Here is a 17,957-nt window from a genome sequence, read left to right on the forward strand (position 1 = left end):
ACATTATCGAAAAAAATACACACTGCATCTATTTTAATGTTGTGAAGTTTTGGGTACTATATATATATATATATATATATGTGATGTTTTGTAAAATATGTTACCAAGTATTCTATATATCATACAATATCTACTTCATTTATTAATAACAAATGTAACTTTCTGATAAACAAAACTGCCAAAATATGATACAAAAAATACTAAATAAAATCAGTACTACAAGTAAAACAGATGCTTCGCCCGTGTTCCATATTAGACTCACACAGAAACGTTTGTACATACATGTAAATAACTATTATCAACTTAACTGTCTAAGAAAATTATACAAAAGGCTCACCATGATAAACTTCAGTTTAATCAATGAATAATACTCTTTGTACACTGTACGATATAAAAGAAAACAACATAGCTTGAATAATACATTCATAATGTGTTCTTCTTGATAATATGTTGTTTCTCCCAGGTTCAAACCCTAGTATTCTCTCCTTCCATAAGCACCACATGATTAGCTTAACTCACTATTTCAATTACATGTAGTGCAGTTTTTTTTTAACTAATTTTCAACTGTAAACAGGTATAAATCTCTCACTGTTTCTAAGGAAACCAAAGGTAAATTGAAGCATCTTACCCTGAGCATATTTTCTGTTTTACACAGATCTTTGTATAATCACCTAAATAAATCTGCTAGAATAAAAATTATATTCTGTAAGTTTGTTGTACATTAGTAGTTCTCGCTTCTTTTAACAGTCGGAACAATATAAAATATACCATGACCTTGATTAAAATTTGGTCTACATGCAATTTTCATTTTAAAATAAAAGTATATGATTTAATATTTTGGTATGCAAACTGTTGCTCTAATTGAATTCTGTGAGCTGGTGCTTTCATCCACAAACTTTTCATAAACAGTGAGAAATACACACGTTTATTTAAAAAATATAATTATTTTCTTTAAAACCAATTAATTTCTTGCACATATGTTTGAAAAAACAACAACTTTGCTATGTATTTTCACTATGGTTTGTTTATAACCACAACTTTAATTTATTCATCAACCAATTCAACTTGAAGTCTCAAATAAAATTACTTGTTAATATCTTTATATTGTATATCTCTAGTACAGGTGTAGAGTTTTTCTGGTTGTTTTTTTTAATACTCACACCTTTCTACTCTTTCCCATGGAAAGTATTAGATGCCACATCCTTTTCCAACTAGTTCTTGCAATGATAAACATATACAACTCTTACACATACTGGATACAAATTCCCAGTTTCTGAACATCAGCACATCTTGGCTAGGCAGATAAAAACGACAGTTTTAAACTGTACTTCTTCTGGTTCATCATGGTATCAAATGTTATCCAATTTGAGCGATATTTTTATTTTATAGAAAAATATATAAAAATTATTCTATAACACACTATAAATTTATTAATATTGAAAATAAAAATATACAAGTAATGAAAAATCTTATCACTTGTTTCTAATAATTAACCCCTTTTAGTGTACAATAATATATAAACATATAGATTTGTGGGGTTTTAATGGACTACTTTCACCTTGCTTCTTGAGTTGGATAACTTGACAGTTTCTTTATTGAAGGCTCCTTCACAGAGAATACAATGTCATCCCATCAAGAAAGAAGACAAGAACAGTCCACTATACATTTCAAACCTGTAATGTTTACACTATGTAACAATATATATATCTGTTGTTAAATGCATTAAATATGATCACCAAAAATACCTGATATATGCACTCCTAATATCATCCATGGCATACTAAAATATGCAATATGTAGTTGTCTTGCAACCTGCTATCCAATAAAACAGAACCTCGCAGAGACATACAGAAAGCAAATAAATGTTAAACATCCAACTCTAGCAAAGGTTAGAAATTACTAAAATATTTTGAGAAAGGCATTTTTTTTTCTTCTTTGGCACCGACAAAAACTAATAAGATAAGAACGGTCCTGTAACTTACATGGAAGACTTACCGAACACCCAGAAGAGGGTCACCAACTCCAATCTCTTACCCAAAATGATGAGATATATAGTGAGAAATAGAACTGATCAAAGACATTCATATTCACCTGTCAACTATTGATTGGCTATATCAATGGGAATATAACCACAGGATAATTTGTTTTCTACCCAGACAGCTACTAACTATGTTAATTCTAATTTCAAAAATGAGGCCTGAAAATGTAGGGGACATACCACTCCTATACAAGCTAAGTTGCCAGCATAGATGAGGCCTAAACTTCGGTATCTCAATACCATCTCCAATTATCTAACTGCTACGGCCAGATGCCACAGTTGAACAACTGAACAAAATCAATGCTTATCAAATGCTAATAATGCCCAAAGAACAAAATCTGGTCTTTCATAATGAAAATATTGCAGCAACAATTGACACTTTGGTCTGTTTTAAATTTGAACTTCAAATATATATACAAACTTTCTGACTCATTTGTCAGTCTACTGAGAAATTATCTACTACTGGTCAGTTTACATGCTGTTACTCTTTCTCGCTAAGAAAATATTAAACATGTACAATATTGTGCTATTTTCATACTACTGCTTCATCACTGTGAAATTAAATGACAAATAGCAATTGAAGTTTGGAATGTCACAGTGAAAGGGAATGTGACCAGTATTCAACAGTATAAACTTACTACAGATATCTATGAAAGGTCTGGCACAGAGTCTGGAGGTTAGAGCAACTCACACATTTGAATCACATCAACAAACATGCTTGCTAACATGCCTTGCCAGTGCATCAGTGGTAGGTAAAAACCAAGTCACGATCATAATAATCTGACAGAGAGCTACATCTTGTTGTGGATGGTCAGAGCCTTATTACTGTTATTATAAATGTCTATGATGATGTGTTTGTTTGTAGTTAAGCAGAAAGCTGCACAATGGATTATCTGTGCTCTGCTCACCACAGGTATCAAAACCCAGTTTCTAGCAGTATAAGTCTTGCAGACATGCCACTGGGGGCCTATGACGATGTTATTAAATTATGACTTGTGTATATTTTACGATAACTTCGGTGAAATAACACATACATTTTCCTCTTTGTAACTGTCTCAACATGTGTCTCTTACCAGCTCTGATTGTTATTAAACTTCCAGAAGTTCTTGGGTTTAGCCCATATGTAACTTTGGGACATTTCAATTACAAATTAGATAATATATTGAAATAGTTACATTAATATGAAGGCATTGACCAATAGGGAGGAATTTATAGATAAATGTGTCAATATTCAGTACACTTGAAAATACAGTTGGCATACATCCTCACTCATGCCAACCTGCCACCCCCTGAAGCTAATGAAATGCTACATGTAATCCTCTAATAATTTTCATAATGATTGTAACTTAAAAGTTAAATGGTTAGTAAACTCTGTTATCCAATATTAGTTTTCCACACAAGAGAATGTTAGTTTCTAATAATATTCTTTTTCACAATAATGAGTTAAAAAACACTATTTTTTATTGTATTCATTATCATACAAGACAGTAACAAAAATACGGCTTTTCTATATTATTTTACATACAAGTTGGTCAAAATCAACACTACTTTCCTATAATAATTTTCTTCACACTAACTGGCTAAAAACAAAGACTAATGATATTGTTTACAATTCAATTTACATGCATTACTTATAACTCTCCTTAGAAAGAAGAATTGTTTTTATTTCATGCAAGTAGATGAGTAATCTCAAAAGTAATTATACCATAATTCATTCATGCTGAAGTGTAAACAAGATACAGATAGCTATCTCAAATATTAAAACCGAACTTAGATCTACAGATGTTGCTAAGTTATAAGTACATGTTAAACTATCATTTAAATGAAACCTATGACCGAAGGTGATTGTTGCAACAAAGGTTATGATGTGAACAAAATATAAGAACCTACAGTGTTTATTAGTTTTATTAAAGTTTAATATCCATATGAAAACACACTACTTAAAAGGTCAGAAGGCCCTAGGCAACAGTATATGTCTAAGTGCAAACCAGATCTAAAATTTCTGGGTGAATCAGAGCTGTGTTTGTTATTCTTAAAACTCGGACTAGATCTGAAATCAAGGAATCGCTCTACAACAGAACAATATCACAACACACTACTTGGTTGTAACCTTGGATCCTTAAATAACCTGATACCAGTTAAACTTTTCAGCTGGACTTTGACCACTGTAGAGTACTACTAACAATAAAGCTCAAACAAGCAAGTTATAGCATTCAGTCTTAGTGGAAAGGCTCAACATGATCATCAAGAAGATGATACTTCTTCATCAGACTGGTTTATCCTTCATATTCTTACAAAAATGAGCATTCAATCATATACAGCTATAAATAGTGAAAAAAGTCAGACCCTAATGAAGTTTATAATATAAAAAAGAATTCTGGTTGCAATCTAGAGATACTATTTATGTTATATTTTGTTACATAGCCATTTTCACTGGCAAAATATTGCAATTGAAACTGAATCAATTATTATAAATATTAACCCTTATAATCCACATAAAACTTATTATTCAATGACAAATTTTCATTGCATAGCACAGTTTGCCAGGTGGGTGAATACAGGTGGCCACACAGTCCACACCAAAATTGTTTTAGACTAGTTATCACTAAATTCTGTATACAATACACATAACCTGTTTTTGAGCATCCTTGAAATATCTGCAGAAGAAATACAAAAAACCAACTGGTTAATGACAGCACTTGTATACACGTGATCTTGTTTGGGGATCATCAAAAGGAAATTAATTTTAAGCAAAGCACAAACTGTTAGCTACAAGATTATAGGTAAACATGTTGAACAAACAATATTAAAGGATCGTGAAGAATTAAATTCTTGGAATTATTTTATTTTTTGCTAGAAATTCCAAAACACTACAAGGCTGCTTGCTTGTATCAAAATATAAAATTATAATTTGTAGGTTTAGGTAAATAGAAAATTTATAAAATAAAAGATTATTCAAATTTATGACAACCGCAAAAATTTCTCAAAATTTGTGAATGAAGAAAAGAAAATCAACAGCTATATACATAAAACTTTCAAAATAAAAACTAGATTTTGTATGAATAATTTTGGTGATGTTTGGAAACAAAGTCCTGAGCATTCCGTTAACTAAACATATAAGATGATAGTGAAAACTGCACAACTTCTTGGGAGTGCTCTAGAAATCCTTCCATCATATATGGTAGAAGATAGTAAGAAGGTTGAATAAGCAGCATGGGTAATATCTCAAGGACCACCAGTTCAAGCAACAGTGCAATTCTGATGAGTAAATCACTGTGCATAATCGTTGTATTATTTTCAGATATTCCATACTTTCATAATAATTTGTCAGGAAAGATACACTGATAATATCACTAAGCAAAATAAAATAATAACATCCAATAAGAAAATTTCAGTTTTTTTTTAAGGTATATCTATAAACTGATTCCACAAATTTTCACTTAACTTTTCCAGTCTTTTTAAGTACCTGTGCATATTCAGTATCATTGTACATGAAATGTGAAGGAACACTGTCATTGGAAGACTCATGGTTTGGATCTTGGAGAACCATCAGCTCTCTAGTTGGTCCTTGAGAGGCAATCATATTTGCATACTCAACACCCACCAATGGATTAACGTTTTGTTTCTTGGTTGTCTCCCCCTCATCTCGACTGTGCCGTGCAACTTCCACTTCTGAGTACCACACAGTAGACTGATTAATTGGGCTGACCAACTCACTTCCAATGTTGGCTGCAGGAGATTTGTTAATAGGATTTATTTTTCCATAGATGTGCCTCTTTGTAGGATTCAAACTAGCATATCTTCCACCCAAATCTTTCTCGTTCTGTTGAAATATTGTATTAGCTCCTTTTGCAGAAATGACTTTCCTACTTAGTGAAAGACTGCCGATGTCTTTGGGTACATCTGTTACTAACAGTGTCCTTATCTCAGCTAGACTACCATCTTTTTGTTCACTACTAATCTCTTGTCTATTTGCATTTTCTTCAAGAACAGCATAAACGGGTTCTTCACACTGCCCATCTACCTCATCTTGTTCATTCTCTCCTATAGTTTGTTTTTGTTCATTTTCTTCTGGTTCATCATACAGAGGTTCAACGTATTGTAATTCATGGACATCAAACTGTGTGTTTGAACTATCAGGTTCATCATATACATGTTCTACTTTAGGTATCGGTTTTGCCATGTCTTTGGTTGGTGTTATTTTGCCAGTAAGTCCTTTACTTTTTCTTGGAGGTTTCGTTATAGGAGGAAGTGGTTTAAGACTCTTACTCTTTTGATCTTCATTTCTGAATTCATGGAAAATGCTTTCAGGAGAGCTCTTGGTAGTTTTATTATATGGGTAGGTATCCTTGATCACTCCTGGGCAGACTTTCCCCACTTGAGTAAGCATGTGGAGATTCTCATGGCTAGCAGCTGCCTGTTTCCCAAAGTAAGTGGGTCCTGAGCCACCACTAAAATTTTCCAAGAGATTAACTTCACTCCGAGACATTTTCAACAAATTAACATGTGCTGCAACACTCTGAAATACAACATTTCCATCTTTTGTTTCAAATATAAACAGTCCTTCACCAGAAGTACATTTCCGACCAGCTTCAATGGAAAATTTTGTTGGGCTACTTCCATAGCGACGGATGTGTCGAAATGGCCAAGTGAATAGTACGCGACCTACCTGACCTTGTGGACCCTTTTCTCCTAAGGATATATTTACAGAAGTGACAATTAAATAGTAATCACCCAATAATGTACACCGACTAGAAGCTTCTGTTTCTACAATGTGAACTTCGTAAACTTCAGCTGTAAAGAAATAAATAACAGTAACTTCAACACTACATTTATGAAAAAATAATGAAAATCAAGGTTACTATTACATGAATAACAAAACTACAGCTAAAGCATGACAAAATCTAAAGAAACACACATTAAAACCACTGTAAAGAATAACAAATAATGTGGTCAATGTTTAGGGAAAACAAAGGACCTACTGGTCCGTCGAGAGGCTGTCCTGTCCCATCCTCTAAACTAAACTAAAACTATTAAAGAAAAAACTCAAAGCCAGCCTTTATCATTCATATGATTATCAAGCTTTCTCTTACACTCACTTAAATTTACTGCCTACACAATATCCCAAAAAAAACGTATTCCAAATGCCAACCACACTGTTAGAAAAATAAAGTTGTCTCAACTGTAGATGACTCCTACCTGCCAAAATTTATATTTGTGTCACCTAGTCTTGCCATTCTCACTGTTTAGTGTGAAAAAAGACCTCAGTCAGATCCCCTCCGACTATTATTTTTTCAAGACAAAACAATTTCAGATATGTTAGCCTTCAATCCCAGGCATCATTCTAGTAACCCTCCTCTGAACCCTTTTCAACAATTCAGTGTTCTTCCTAAGATAATGGGCCCAAGACTGAACACAATACTCCAAATGTTGCCTAACCAGTTACCTATACAATGAAATTATAATCTCTTTAAACTTGTATTCAATATTTCTGTAGATACAACCTAAAATCCTATTTTCTCTCCCACTAGCAACAGCACACTGCTTGGATGGATTAACAGACTAATCAATCACTACACAAGATTCTTTTCTTTCCTAACACAGTTAAGGTTATTCCCACCCAAATTATACTTATAATTCAAATTATGATAACCCACATGCATTATCTTACATTTATTATAATTGAAACATATCTGCCATTTATTTACCCAACTCACTAAATGATACAAATCATCGATCACAGTCAGCAACACCTAAGGCCTTAATATCATCAGCAAATTTAAGCAATTTATTGACCATTCCTTCATCTGTCACTGATGTAACTCGAAAAGAGCAAAGGTTCTAAGACTGAACCCTGAGGTACCCTCTTGTGACAGAGAATGTCAAAAGATTTGTAAGACAAGATTTTCCCTTAGTGAAACCATGTTGACTATCCAATAATATTATAAACTTTGTTAAATGATTTTGCAAAGCATCTTTTATCAGTTTCCAAAACGTTTTACACAACTAATAAATTTAGTCAAATGACCTTCACCATGATATAATAACTACTGAATATAATTATTTTTCTCTCACAGTAATTGTTTTTAATTATATCATCTTATAATAACATGGCATTGACAGAGCACAGTACAGAGAACGAAGAACTGTTATTAAATGTAAAATGTAATAGAGTGAAGAACCAACAGGCCTACAGATTGTTACTGCAAGTAAAAGAAAATTCTATATCACATGCATGTCACATCTTTAACAAACTATTTCATATTACCTTGTACTGACTACAACTTCATTAAGAGTACTGGTTTATGTCAAAGTAAAAATAAGTAAACCACTTTAACACTTTTGTAAATCCAAACAGAGATAAGAGTTTGTGTCCTTTCTCCACTTACGAGCATTCATAGAACTATACAGTAGGTTCTCCTCTTGGTGTACACCAGAACTACTGGATTGTGGATTGTGTTGGTTTGAACAAGTATCTTGTTGGTCACTGGAAGAGGATGATGGTAAAGGAATACCAAAAGCAACACTCTGCAGACAAGTGATCCACTTCGTCATCTCTTGGAAACTTTCTGCTGAAAATATGTGTGTGTGACATTTTGTCCTCACCTGAAAGAAACAACTTCGGATAAATGAATTGCTTTTGGCGAAGACTAAAGGTTACATCTGGTTTACAAAACAGTAAGAGCTTCTAATAATACAAAAATGTAATCAAAATATTTTCTTTCACTATGGAACTTGTATTTTAACCTACCCCTTTTTTATACGAAATAAAATCATCTATACATATGGATATACAGAAAATACATTATAAACATTGTACAGTTAAAAAAAATTATTCGTTGCTAATCTATATATAGTTATAAAAACTGGGTATTTGAAGTGTACAAGAGTACATTACGATTATAAGTGTGTGTGTATATATACACACACACACATACTTATTCTATCTCACAATAAGAAATTAAATAAATAGGATTAAAAAGACCTATGGCCCATAAGTACTACAAACATGGTCAATGTCATCACTCCAATGACACTACCCAATGTCAGTGGAAAACCAGAAGTTACAATGGTGCTATTATGCAGTAATGTAGCATCAACATGAAAAGTAAGTTGAAGGCAACTGTGAGTTTAGTGTCAAACTCTAGAAGGTCCTTCTCTTGTAAGATAAAGTAATGAGTACAAAACTACTTCCTCTCTCCAATTCCTGCACAAATCAGCAATTATGGGTTCAATCTGTTCATGCATTACTTACCCCAAAACACATGCCAACTAGCATCAAGGAATAGACAAATAACTGACATCACCATTCGAGGCTAACATGGCCATGGTGTTAGCAGTCTTGTTCCCTCAGATGCTAACATAGCTACGAACTAGAAATACTATACAGAAAAAAAATTATGGTGACATGTGGGCGAGTCTTTTCTGAATATCTAAAAGAAATGGGTAGGAACTGACATTAGGCAATTCCAGGGTCTTCAACGATCTAAGTGAGTCAGTATAGATGATACAATTAGTTACTGCTTAGCTTCTACATAATCCAAGACAAGCAAGACTGCAAACAAATCAGAACACAGAATATTTAGAGGGAATCCAGAGAGCTACAGTAAATCTTGACAGGGCCAAAAGAGTTACCTGATCTTTAGGCTCAAAGAGAAGTTGATACTTTCAGTCAGGAGTATCTCTTCTTCCCGACTAAACAAAAGGTGAAGCATCAACACTATTAATTCCACTAACAACCTTAAACACCTCAATCACCTAATGTCAGATCCATTTCAATCAAATTTGATTGCATACAAACACCAAAAAGAAGAACAGCAGACTACTTAGAAAAAAAAAAAGCACAGCCCTCTTAGGTATGACACACTGCCAGGTGAGACACTGTGGCAGTGACAGAAATTTTGTAATGTCTGCAGATACTGCATTGTGTGGTGGAGATGAAGTTGTTTGATTTTAGGAACCAAAAAGAGACAAGCATTAACCATCCTATCCAAGTATGATTAACAAGAACCAGTGAAAAAATGAGAAAGACAGGAAAGAGAGATGGCATAACATCTCATAACGAATGTCTTCTTGTTAGACCAACATATGCCAGACTAATGTACAGCAAGTTTAATTTCCATCAGAATTATAAAGTTTGGCTGAAATGATGAGTTCTTTCGGCCAATGAGTTGATGGCCAAGAAGGCAAGGAAACAGGTGGAGGCACCTGATAAATAGGAAATCACTCTAAAAAGAGTTGGCAATATCCAGCAAGTTAGCTACGTCTTGGCAACTGGGTTGCAACATTTAGTGATGGAAGAGACATTGGGAGTGAATTTAATCTAAGACTCTTTCTGGCTTTTAAGTCTAACCTGCAATGCATCAGCATTCTGAAATATTATGTAGCTTAAGAGTGGGATATCTGTGGGAGATATCCTTGGCTCATTTCTAAGCCCTCTTTGGCAGTTAGGTTTACATCATGGATGAAGATGTTATGGAAGATGTAAAAAAAAGTTTTAAGGATGGCCAGAAGAATTTGATCAGTTACTTCATCCATTCAGTCATTAACAGACACTAGGACCAAACTCTGAAGAAAATGCTGCTAATCTCCCTTTAGAATGATGATGGGAAGATGATCACTACTTCATGGATCACTGTCCACCTCCCAATAGAAAGAACAATGAGAGTGAACAGATGGCTAGATCAATGGCAGTGAATGTCCAACTAAAAAAAAAGAGAAATGGGCGAGTTCTCCTGTACCAGAGAAAATTTGTGATATGAGTGTGAATACTCCATGGATTGACACCTTTCATCAATAACCACACCATACCAAATTAAACTGTGTCCATTTTAGTCTTCCAAAATGGTGAAGGAAAAAAGCAAATACTCAATACGATTATTAACTCCGTTAACGGGAAATTTTTTTTAGAATTTTATGGCTGTTGTGTAATCAATTTTTTAAAACATTTTTATTGCATGACATCAACTATACGCAAAGAACATTGTGTGAGAGCTTCACAATAACCTTTAATTTCACCACTAGTTATGATAAATCATTCATACACGTGAAGAAATAGTCCAAGTTTTGGCCACTGTCACAGACTGAATGTCAGTAGTTATGCTTGGTACGATAGATTTCAAAACATGGTGTTGGACACAAAGCAACATCGCATTCTTCACAAAAATATCTTGTGTCCCTCCTGATTTTCTTCTTATCTGATCCAGTATGAGAGCAGCAAACCTTGCAACATCATGTTGGTGTGCTTTTGCCTTCATTTGGCAGAATAAACTTTGGGAAATGATGTCCAGTTAGTTGCAGATGATTTGATTCATTCAGCAATGGTCTTCCTCCACGAGGAATCATGGCCGGATCATGATAAGTTTCAAGAATTCTCTCGATCAGCATTATTCTGAACTGTAAGTGATTCATTTTGCCCAAAGGCACAGCTGTGTTGTCTTTTTTTTTTAATAGAATATAACTATTGAGTACAGTTCGATTGAGCAAGTGGCAAAAATTGTTTTTTGTACCACATTTTATATCTCTTAATTCCTGTTGAATATGTGACAAGCAACTGATCCATCTAGTCTACGGCACTAATATTGTTGTTGTATAAAAGCACTGCAGTGGGTTTTTGTTTATCTCCCCAACGTGTGTGTACAGTCACCATTTCATTTTTGTGCATCAACGATTTATCAATAGCCACATGTTGTTCAGGCACTAAACAGTGGAGAATCTTTCAATAAGTGCATCAAAGAAGTTTTTGATTTTCCAGAATGATTTCTCTGCAGCTGATGTGGTCTCTGGCAATGAACTATTATCAACGAAGTGAAGACATTTTGAGAGCAAGCTGAAATGCAGTTCAGTCATTATCTGTCTGATGTACAGTGTCTCAAGAAATGGTTTTGTTGACCAATATAACCAAACTTCAAGCTTTTGAATAATTCCTTGATAAATAAACACTGCAAACAAAACCTTCATTTCATCGCTCATAACATCATGCCACTGGTTCAATCTGGATCTGTGCTTTAAGGTCGAGCCCTCAATAAGCTGATGCACTTGTCTGTTTGTTTCAGTAACAATCATACTAATCACATCATCAGTAATAGATCATTTGTGTCAGTTATTGCGATACACCGGCCAGGTGACCCTCTGAACGATATAGAACTGTCAGTCTGGCTTTCATCTGTCGTGCTCTCATCACCACCATCATTGTCTGCCACAGCTAAATTGCTAGAACTAGACTCATTATCATATTCTGATGTGCTATCCTCAGAATCAAACAACATATGTTGTATTTCATCTGCAGAGAGACCATGTTTTTGGCCCACTAATTTACTTTACAACAGCTAAAAATAATAATGAATGACACTGGAGATTGTAGGCTGTTGCGTTACCCTCCATCTGCAAGTCAACGACATTGTGCTTGTCTTCTGCAGGTAGGACGAGTCAACTCGTTGTACACAGTGGGTAAGTAAATGTAATGCCTGATGACGAGTATACTCGAGGTTCATGCTGCGTATTAGGTTATTGCTGGACGAGTTAACTCGGGATACACAGTAAAAAGGTTAAGGTTAACCTCATCACCTTCTTCTTCTGGAAATAAGTAAAGAAAGAATAGTGTGTCAGTACAGACATGGATGGCCAGATTTTCCAGATGAATAATGAGTAGCACATTCATTGAGGGAATATATTTGCTGGTCAACCAGCATTGTTACTCCTTCTTGAAGTTGATCTTTATGTATCATGAAAACTTAAAAATAGTGAGAGTATTGGAGGTTTTCAGAAATGCTTCCTGTTAGGAGATACACAGAATAGTAAGAAGTGAGTAAGGTTTTAATGTCATCTCCATCAGCAAGATGACTTTTGCAGCTCCATTATATCATTGCAACCCTTTTCACCAAGACATCTAGGTGTGGAGCATCAACGTTTTTATTTGCAACAAGCGGTTTCTCTCCATGGACCCTGTCCAGGAACAAAGGGGGACGTCTTGATAAAGACATGGTTCCAATGAGTGAGGGCACGGGCGAATAATGGTTTTGCATATCGGCGGGGCTGATGAAACTGGTCTTGATCAATCATTGGTGATACTGGCAGAGACAAGGATGTGGGTGAATGTGAAGTTATCCACCTGTTTGTCTGCAGAGGGTAATAGAACATAAAAGTGACTGGAATTAAAAACTCGGAAGGTAGGGCAGTAATATCTGTCTGCATTCTCACTGTAGCAGTGGAACAGAGTGCAGCTATATAACACTTTTGTAAAAAAACATCAACATTTTGTAAAATGGTTTTCTCTTCAACAGGATGACAAAGACATCCCTCATTGACAAAGGAGTATCTTTCAAGACTTTTATAATTACTTTGTTAAGAGTTATATAGTATTTTTCATGCATACTGTTTTCACGTTGGTATTAATTTCTACTTCATTTACAATGATGTCCAAACCAATTACAGGAAATGACAATTTTCACATTCCACAACAATCTAACACGTTATAAACTATTTATTCTGTGTATCTGTATCCAATCAACCTACCATTATCTTTAATACACTCAAACAACAGACCATCCCACAAATAGTTTTCAATATACTGTTTAAGAAATATAAAGTATAAATAGACTCTTATCTAGAACTTTGCAGACAGCAGACAACCAATCTACATATTTACAACCTCATAAATATTTTGATCATGTATTCTATTGCATTAAATATATTGTGTATAGCATAAGGACAACAAAGGACCTGGTTCATACATCTAAACCAGGCACGTGCAACATACGGCTCGTGAGGTGGTTATATCCACTCCACAAAGAGTTCTTAAAATGTAACTGAATCCAGATCTGCCCACAAACACAAATATATTATATTATCTATTTTACCTAATCTAACCCAAAAAATTTCCTTTTTTTACATCTTAGTTACTTTTATAATAATAAATAAAGAATACACATGAAAAACAAGAAATCAAGTACTTACCTAGGCCTTTTATTTTTTTGCTGACCACTGTTGATGACACTTAACCCTACTTTTTTTTTTCTATACTAATGGTAGTAGTTCACTCAATAATTTAAATAATGCACCAACAAACATAGAATAATAACATGCAAGAAGCTGACATGTCCCATAACTATAAAAATTATTCTGGCTTCCTAGCTATGTGACAAGAGCTGTTACAAATTCATCCAAGCTAGTCAATATCATTCCTGTGGGAACAAAGCTTATACTGAAAGAGAAATTGACAATTTTATCTACAGAAAACAATATAATATAATATGTCATTTGATAGATGAAAACCTTGGCTTTCTATTGGTTATAGATAATATAGTATTAAGCATCAAAGAGAACTACTGACAAATCCTGAAAGAGAGGATGTGACAAGTGGGTGTGGCAAGAGGGGGTCTGGTTTTCTATTTGATGGCTCTGTAACTAAACAAAATTGTAGCTAAGAAAATTATGCTTTGTTTATGTGATGACGATATTATAGTGAGTAATTTACATTAAATTTTGTAATTATTGGAGGGGTGGTGAATAAATTAGAGAAGAGGGGATGTCTAGAGAAAAAAAATTTCACATTTCGTACACTAGGGTAAATTCAGGATTTTTAAAAATATTGCCTTAAAAAACATATACAATATTACACAATGGATCATTAGCTAAGATTTTGTTTCGTACAGCATGACCCACAAGTACATTTATAAATTGCTATCTATCTGCACCCTGGAAGAAGTTGCATGTACCTGATCTAGACCTTCACAGCTACTAAACTTTAAAAATGTCCCCTAATCTTATCATTCTCACCATTAAATATGAAAAAAAGGTGATATATTAACACTACCACTTCCTTGAAAATTCTTAAACACCAATAAAAAATTTATATTATTATTAGTAAATGAAAAACTACTGGTATAGTAAGTTCTTTTTGGTGGTATTTTAAAATTCAAAATTTTGACACCTACATTGGAAAAGGGTCTCAAAATCACCAAGAATTAATAATTACATGAAAGCATTAATAGTACTAAAATTACCTCAAAAACATTTGCTTGTTGTTTCTGGGGAGCAGCAGTGATTTTTACACAGTCAGTAAGGATAAAAATCTTATTAGGGGCTTGCCGCAAAAATTGCTCTTCTGTTTCAAAACTTTCCAGCCTCTGGATTCCACGTTTGCTTGCTGTGTAGAGACCATAGAATCCTTTCTTCCAAGTTTTCTTTATTTTGAGAAAAAAATATTCCTTTTCAAAGTTGTAAGAATATGTCTATTACCTAAATATCAAAACTACATTCTTCTCTTATCATTTACCTTGCAATTTGTTTTCTCTATAATACAAAATGTTTTAACCTTTCAAAAATATCTATATTAAGTAAGTACTTTTTAAATGAAAATGTTTCAAAACTGAAGCAAGGTTTAGCATAACATTTATTATCAGAAAAATAAATAACTCTCTCTATATATATATATTCTACACTTGTGTACCTTCTTCCTTCTGTAATAACACCCTTCTATCACAAGTCTCACAAGATGTATTTGTACATGTTAAAAAAATATCTAACCTGACTCAAATGGCTATAACATAATATAGGTCAATAAAACTATTACTGGAATGCTCTTATGCTACATAAAATAATATGTAAAATTCTCTAATATTTCTGTTCACGGTAATGCAAAACCTCTTCTTTTTTCTCAGAGATTACATACAGAAATGATTATAATGCACATAACACAAGAATTTGACTGCTATAAACCCATACTAACTAATGTAAAGATATGTAAATTAATATATAGAGTTTGATCAGCTGTGATTGGATCAGATACAGGTTTACAATATTACAATACCCAGGAAAAATCATTATTCAGAGACCTAGCTAGGTTCATAGATGAGACTGGTTGAGGTTTAGTAGTGGTTGTCAAAAGTGCAAGTTGAAAAGATTATTAATTAGTCTACAAAACTTTTGTACATTTTTTACGATCAAGAGTTTAATATTAGGTAAATTGTGTGTACGTGAGACAAAATTTGGTGAAAGTTATCTGTCAAGAAACAATATTATTAAATAAAAACATAAATCTGAGGCTTAACCTCCTTGGTGGTTATCCAGAGACAGTCTCAAGGTGAGTAAGCTGAACAAAAATAAATCATCTTGAGCCAGACTCGAGACAAACTTTATTATACTGCAGGATTTTGCCCAAGTTTTGACACTGTGTGCTACTACCATCTGCCACTAATTGACATCACTAAACACTGCAGGTACAGCCAGAAACCATCTGCCACTAGTTGACATCACTAAATGCTGCAGGTACAGCCAGTAACACACTTAGAACACTACTGTCCTTCATCAAACATTGGATTGTGTGCATTAACCTGCTTCAAGGACTACCACATCAAATCCAAATCACTGAAACCAGATTACCGGTAAATAAATAAAAGGTTTTTGTTTTGCATGAATTTATAATAAATTATATTCCTGTTTCTAGGAGTATCACATCAAATCCAAATCACTGAAACCAGATTACAGGTAAATAAATAAAGGTTTTTGTTTTGCATGAATTTATAATAAATTATATTCCTGTTTCTAGGAGTATCATACCAAAGAATTGGTGATTGTTGCAGTTTATACAAGTCCATTTTATTTTTTATATACAAGCAGTACAGTGTAAGCAAAAATGCAGGATTTTTAAAAAAGGAGAAGGGATTATGTCTACAAAGATGGTGTAGGTGGGTTTGCCATTTTTCCTTAAAATTTCTCAATTTTTAGAAAAAAGTTCTCCCAAAAAAGGTGGTATGTTTCACAAAATTTAAAATCCCCAAAATTGTCCAACATCTGTTCAATTTTCTGGCCCAACTTATTTTTGTAATAGTCTAAAGCTATGAAACAGGGGTATATCAAACTCAAAATAAACACCATGATTAAGTTAGTGTCCAGTGGTGCAAGCTTTTTCTCCAATATCTTTGGCACTGTATTACTATTACTGAGTATTAGTATCAATTTATAACTGACCAAACAATATATTGCCTACAAATAATTATGTATTAATTTTATTTAATAATTTTAACACTAATTCAAGTAATTGTTACATGTAAGTTATAATCAAAGTACTATACTTAGCAACAAAGTATTAATACCAAATTAATATTATAATTTATATGTACTGTGCTTTTTATTAAAAGTTGCAGTCACCGATATGTTCATACAAAGATTAATACTAATAGGCGTAGCCTCACTAAGCCTTCCCTACGTGGACAATTTAATCTACATGGTACACCTACTTCCGCACCATATTATTTGGCGTTAGTTTGGTCAAGTAAAAATAGGCTTAAGGACCACATCTCACAAACCTTCAAAAGACTTATTCCTTGTGGTGGAGTCCAAAGATATCCAGTTAGTATAGCTTCTTCTTTCTCCATAATTTTATTTCTACAATTATCCAAAAATATGCAAATAAAGTTTCAACACTTCCATTACTTAAAATATATGCTAAATAATTAAAATCGTACACGTCATAATTTTACAATAACACTCTACATCTACTGCTTCAGCGTTGATGGTATTGGTACTAAATATCATCCCATATCCTATTTATTCAAAGTTACAGTCAACTTGTTACCAGTAGCTCATTTCGCGTACCAATTTACCAACAGGAGAATGCTGCGCCGCCTATTGGAATTGAACTCACTATTAATTTATTTGTTCAGCTTGCCTTTAGCATCCAAAAGAATATAAAACCTGTATCATCCAATGTATTTACACATACGCCATTAGCTCTCGTGGCTGACTTTGAGTGTCTTATTTTTATTTTAGACTTTACTATAGTGAATGGGATGGCCTTGATGGACCAAGCGGTCCCTTGTTGTCCTTAAATTTTATATACTAGATTAAGATAAAGTTTTACTTTCACTAGAATTATTGCACGTACTCTATATTTACTATCTACTATATAAAGGCTAAA

At 33.6% G+C, this 17,957-nt stretch overlaps 1 protein-coding gene across 3 annotated transcripts in view; it reads right to left on the reverse strand.

Moving 5' to 3' along the window:
* The window catches only part of LOC106459508 (docking protein 2-like), a 21,407-nt gene extending 3,676 nt beyond the window's left edge, over positions 1-17,731 (reverse strand). The window contains exons 1-5 of one of the 3 annotated variants that reach the window (XM_022386004.1): positions 17,636-17,731; positions 17,347-17,425; positions 15,043-15,222; positions 8,428-8,644; positions 334-6,832 (exon numbers count right to left, since the gene is read on the reverse strand). In XM_022386004.1, coding sequence (XP_022241712.1) covers positions 5,475-6,832; positions 8,428-8,644; positions 15,043-15,222; positions 17,347-17,415 — 1,824 coding nt within the window. In that variant the 5' untranslated portion in view covers positions 17,416-17,425; positions 17,636-17,731 and the 3' untranslated portion in view covers positions 334-5,474. The other 2 variants (XR_002610579.1, XM_013919133.2) reach the window with 2 other exon arrangements.
* Positions 17,732-17,957: the final 226 nt, after the last annotated feature.

The sequence above is a fragment of the Limulus polyphemus genome, unplaced genomic scaffold, assembly GCF_000517525.1.
Source record: "Limulus polyphemus unplaced genomic scaffold, Limulus_polyphemus-2.1.2 Scaffold619, whole genome shotgun sequence".
Classification (NCBI taxonomy): domain Eukaryota; kingdom Metazoa; phylum Arthropoda; class Merostomata; order Xiphosura; family Limulidae; genus Limulus; species Limulus polyphemus.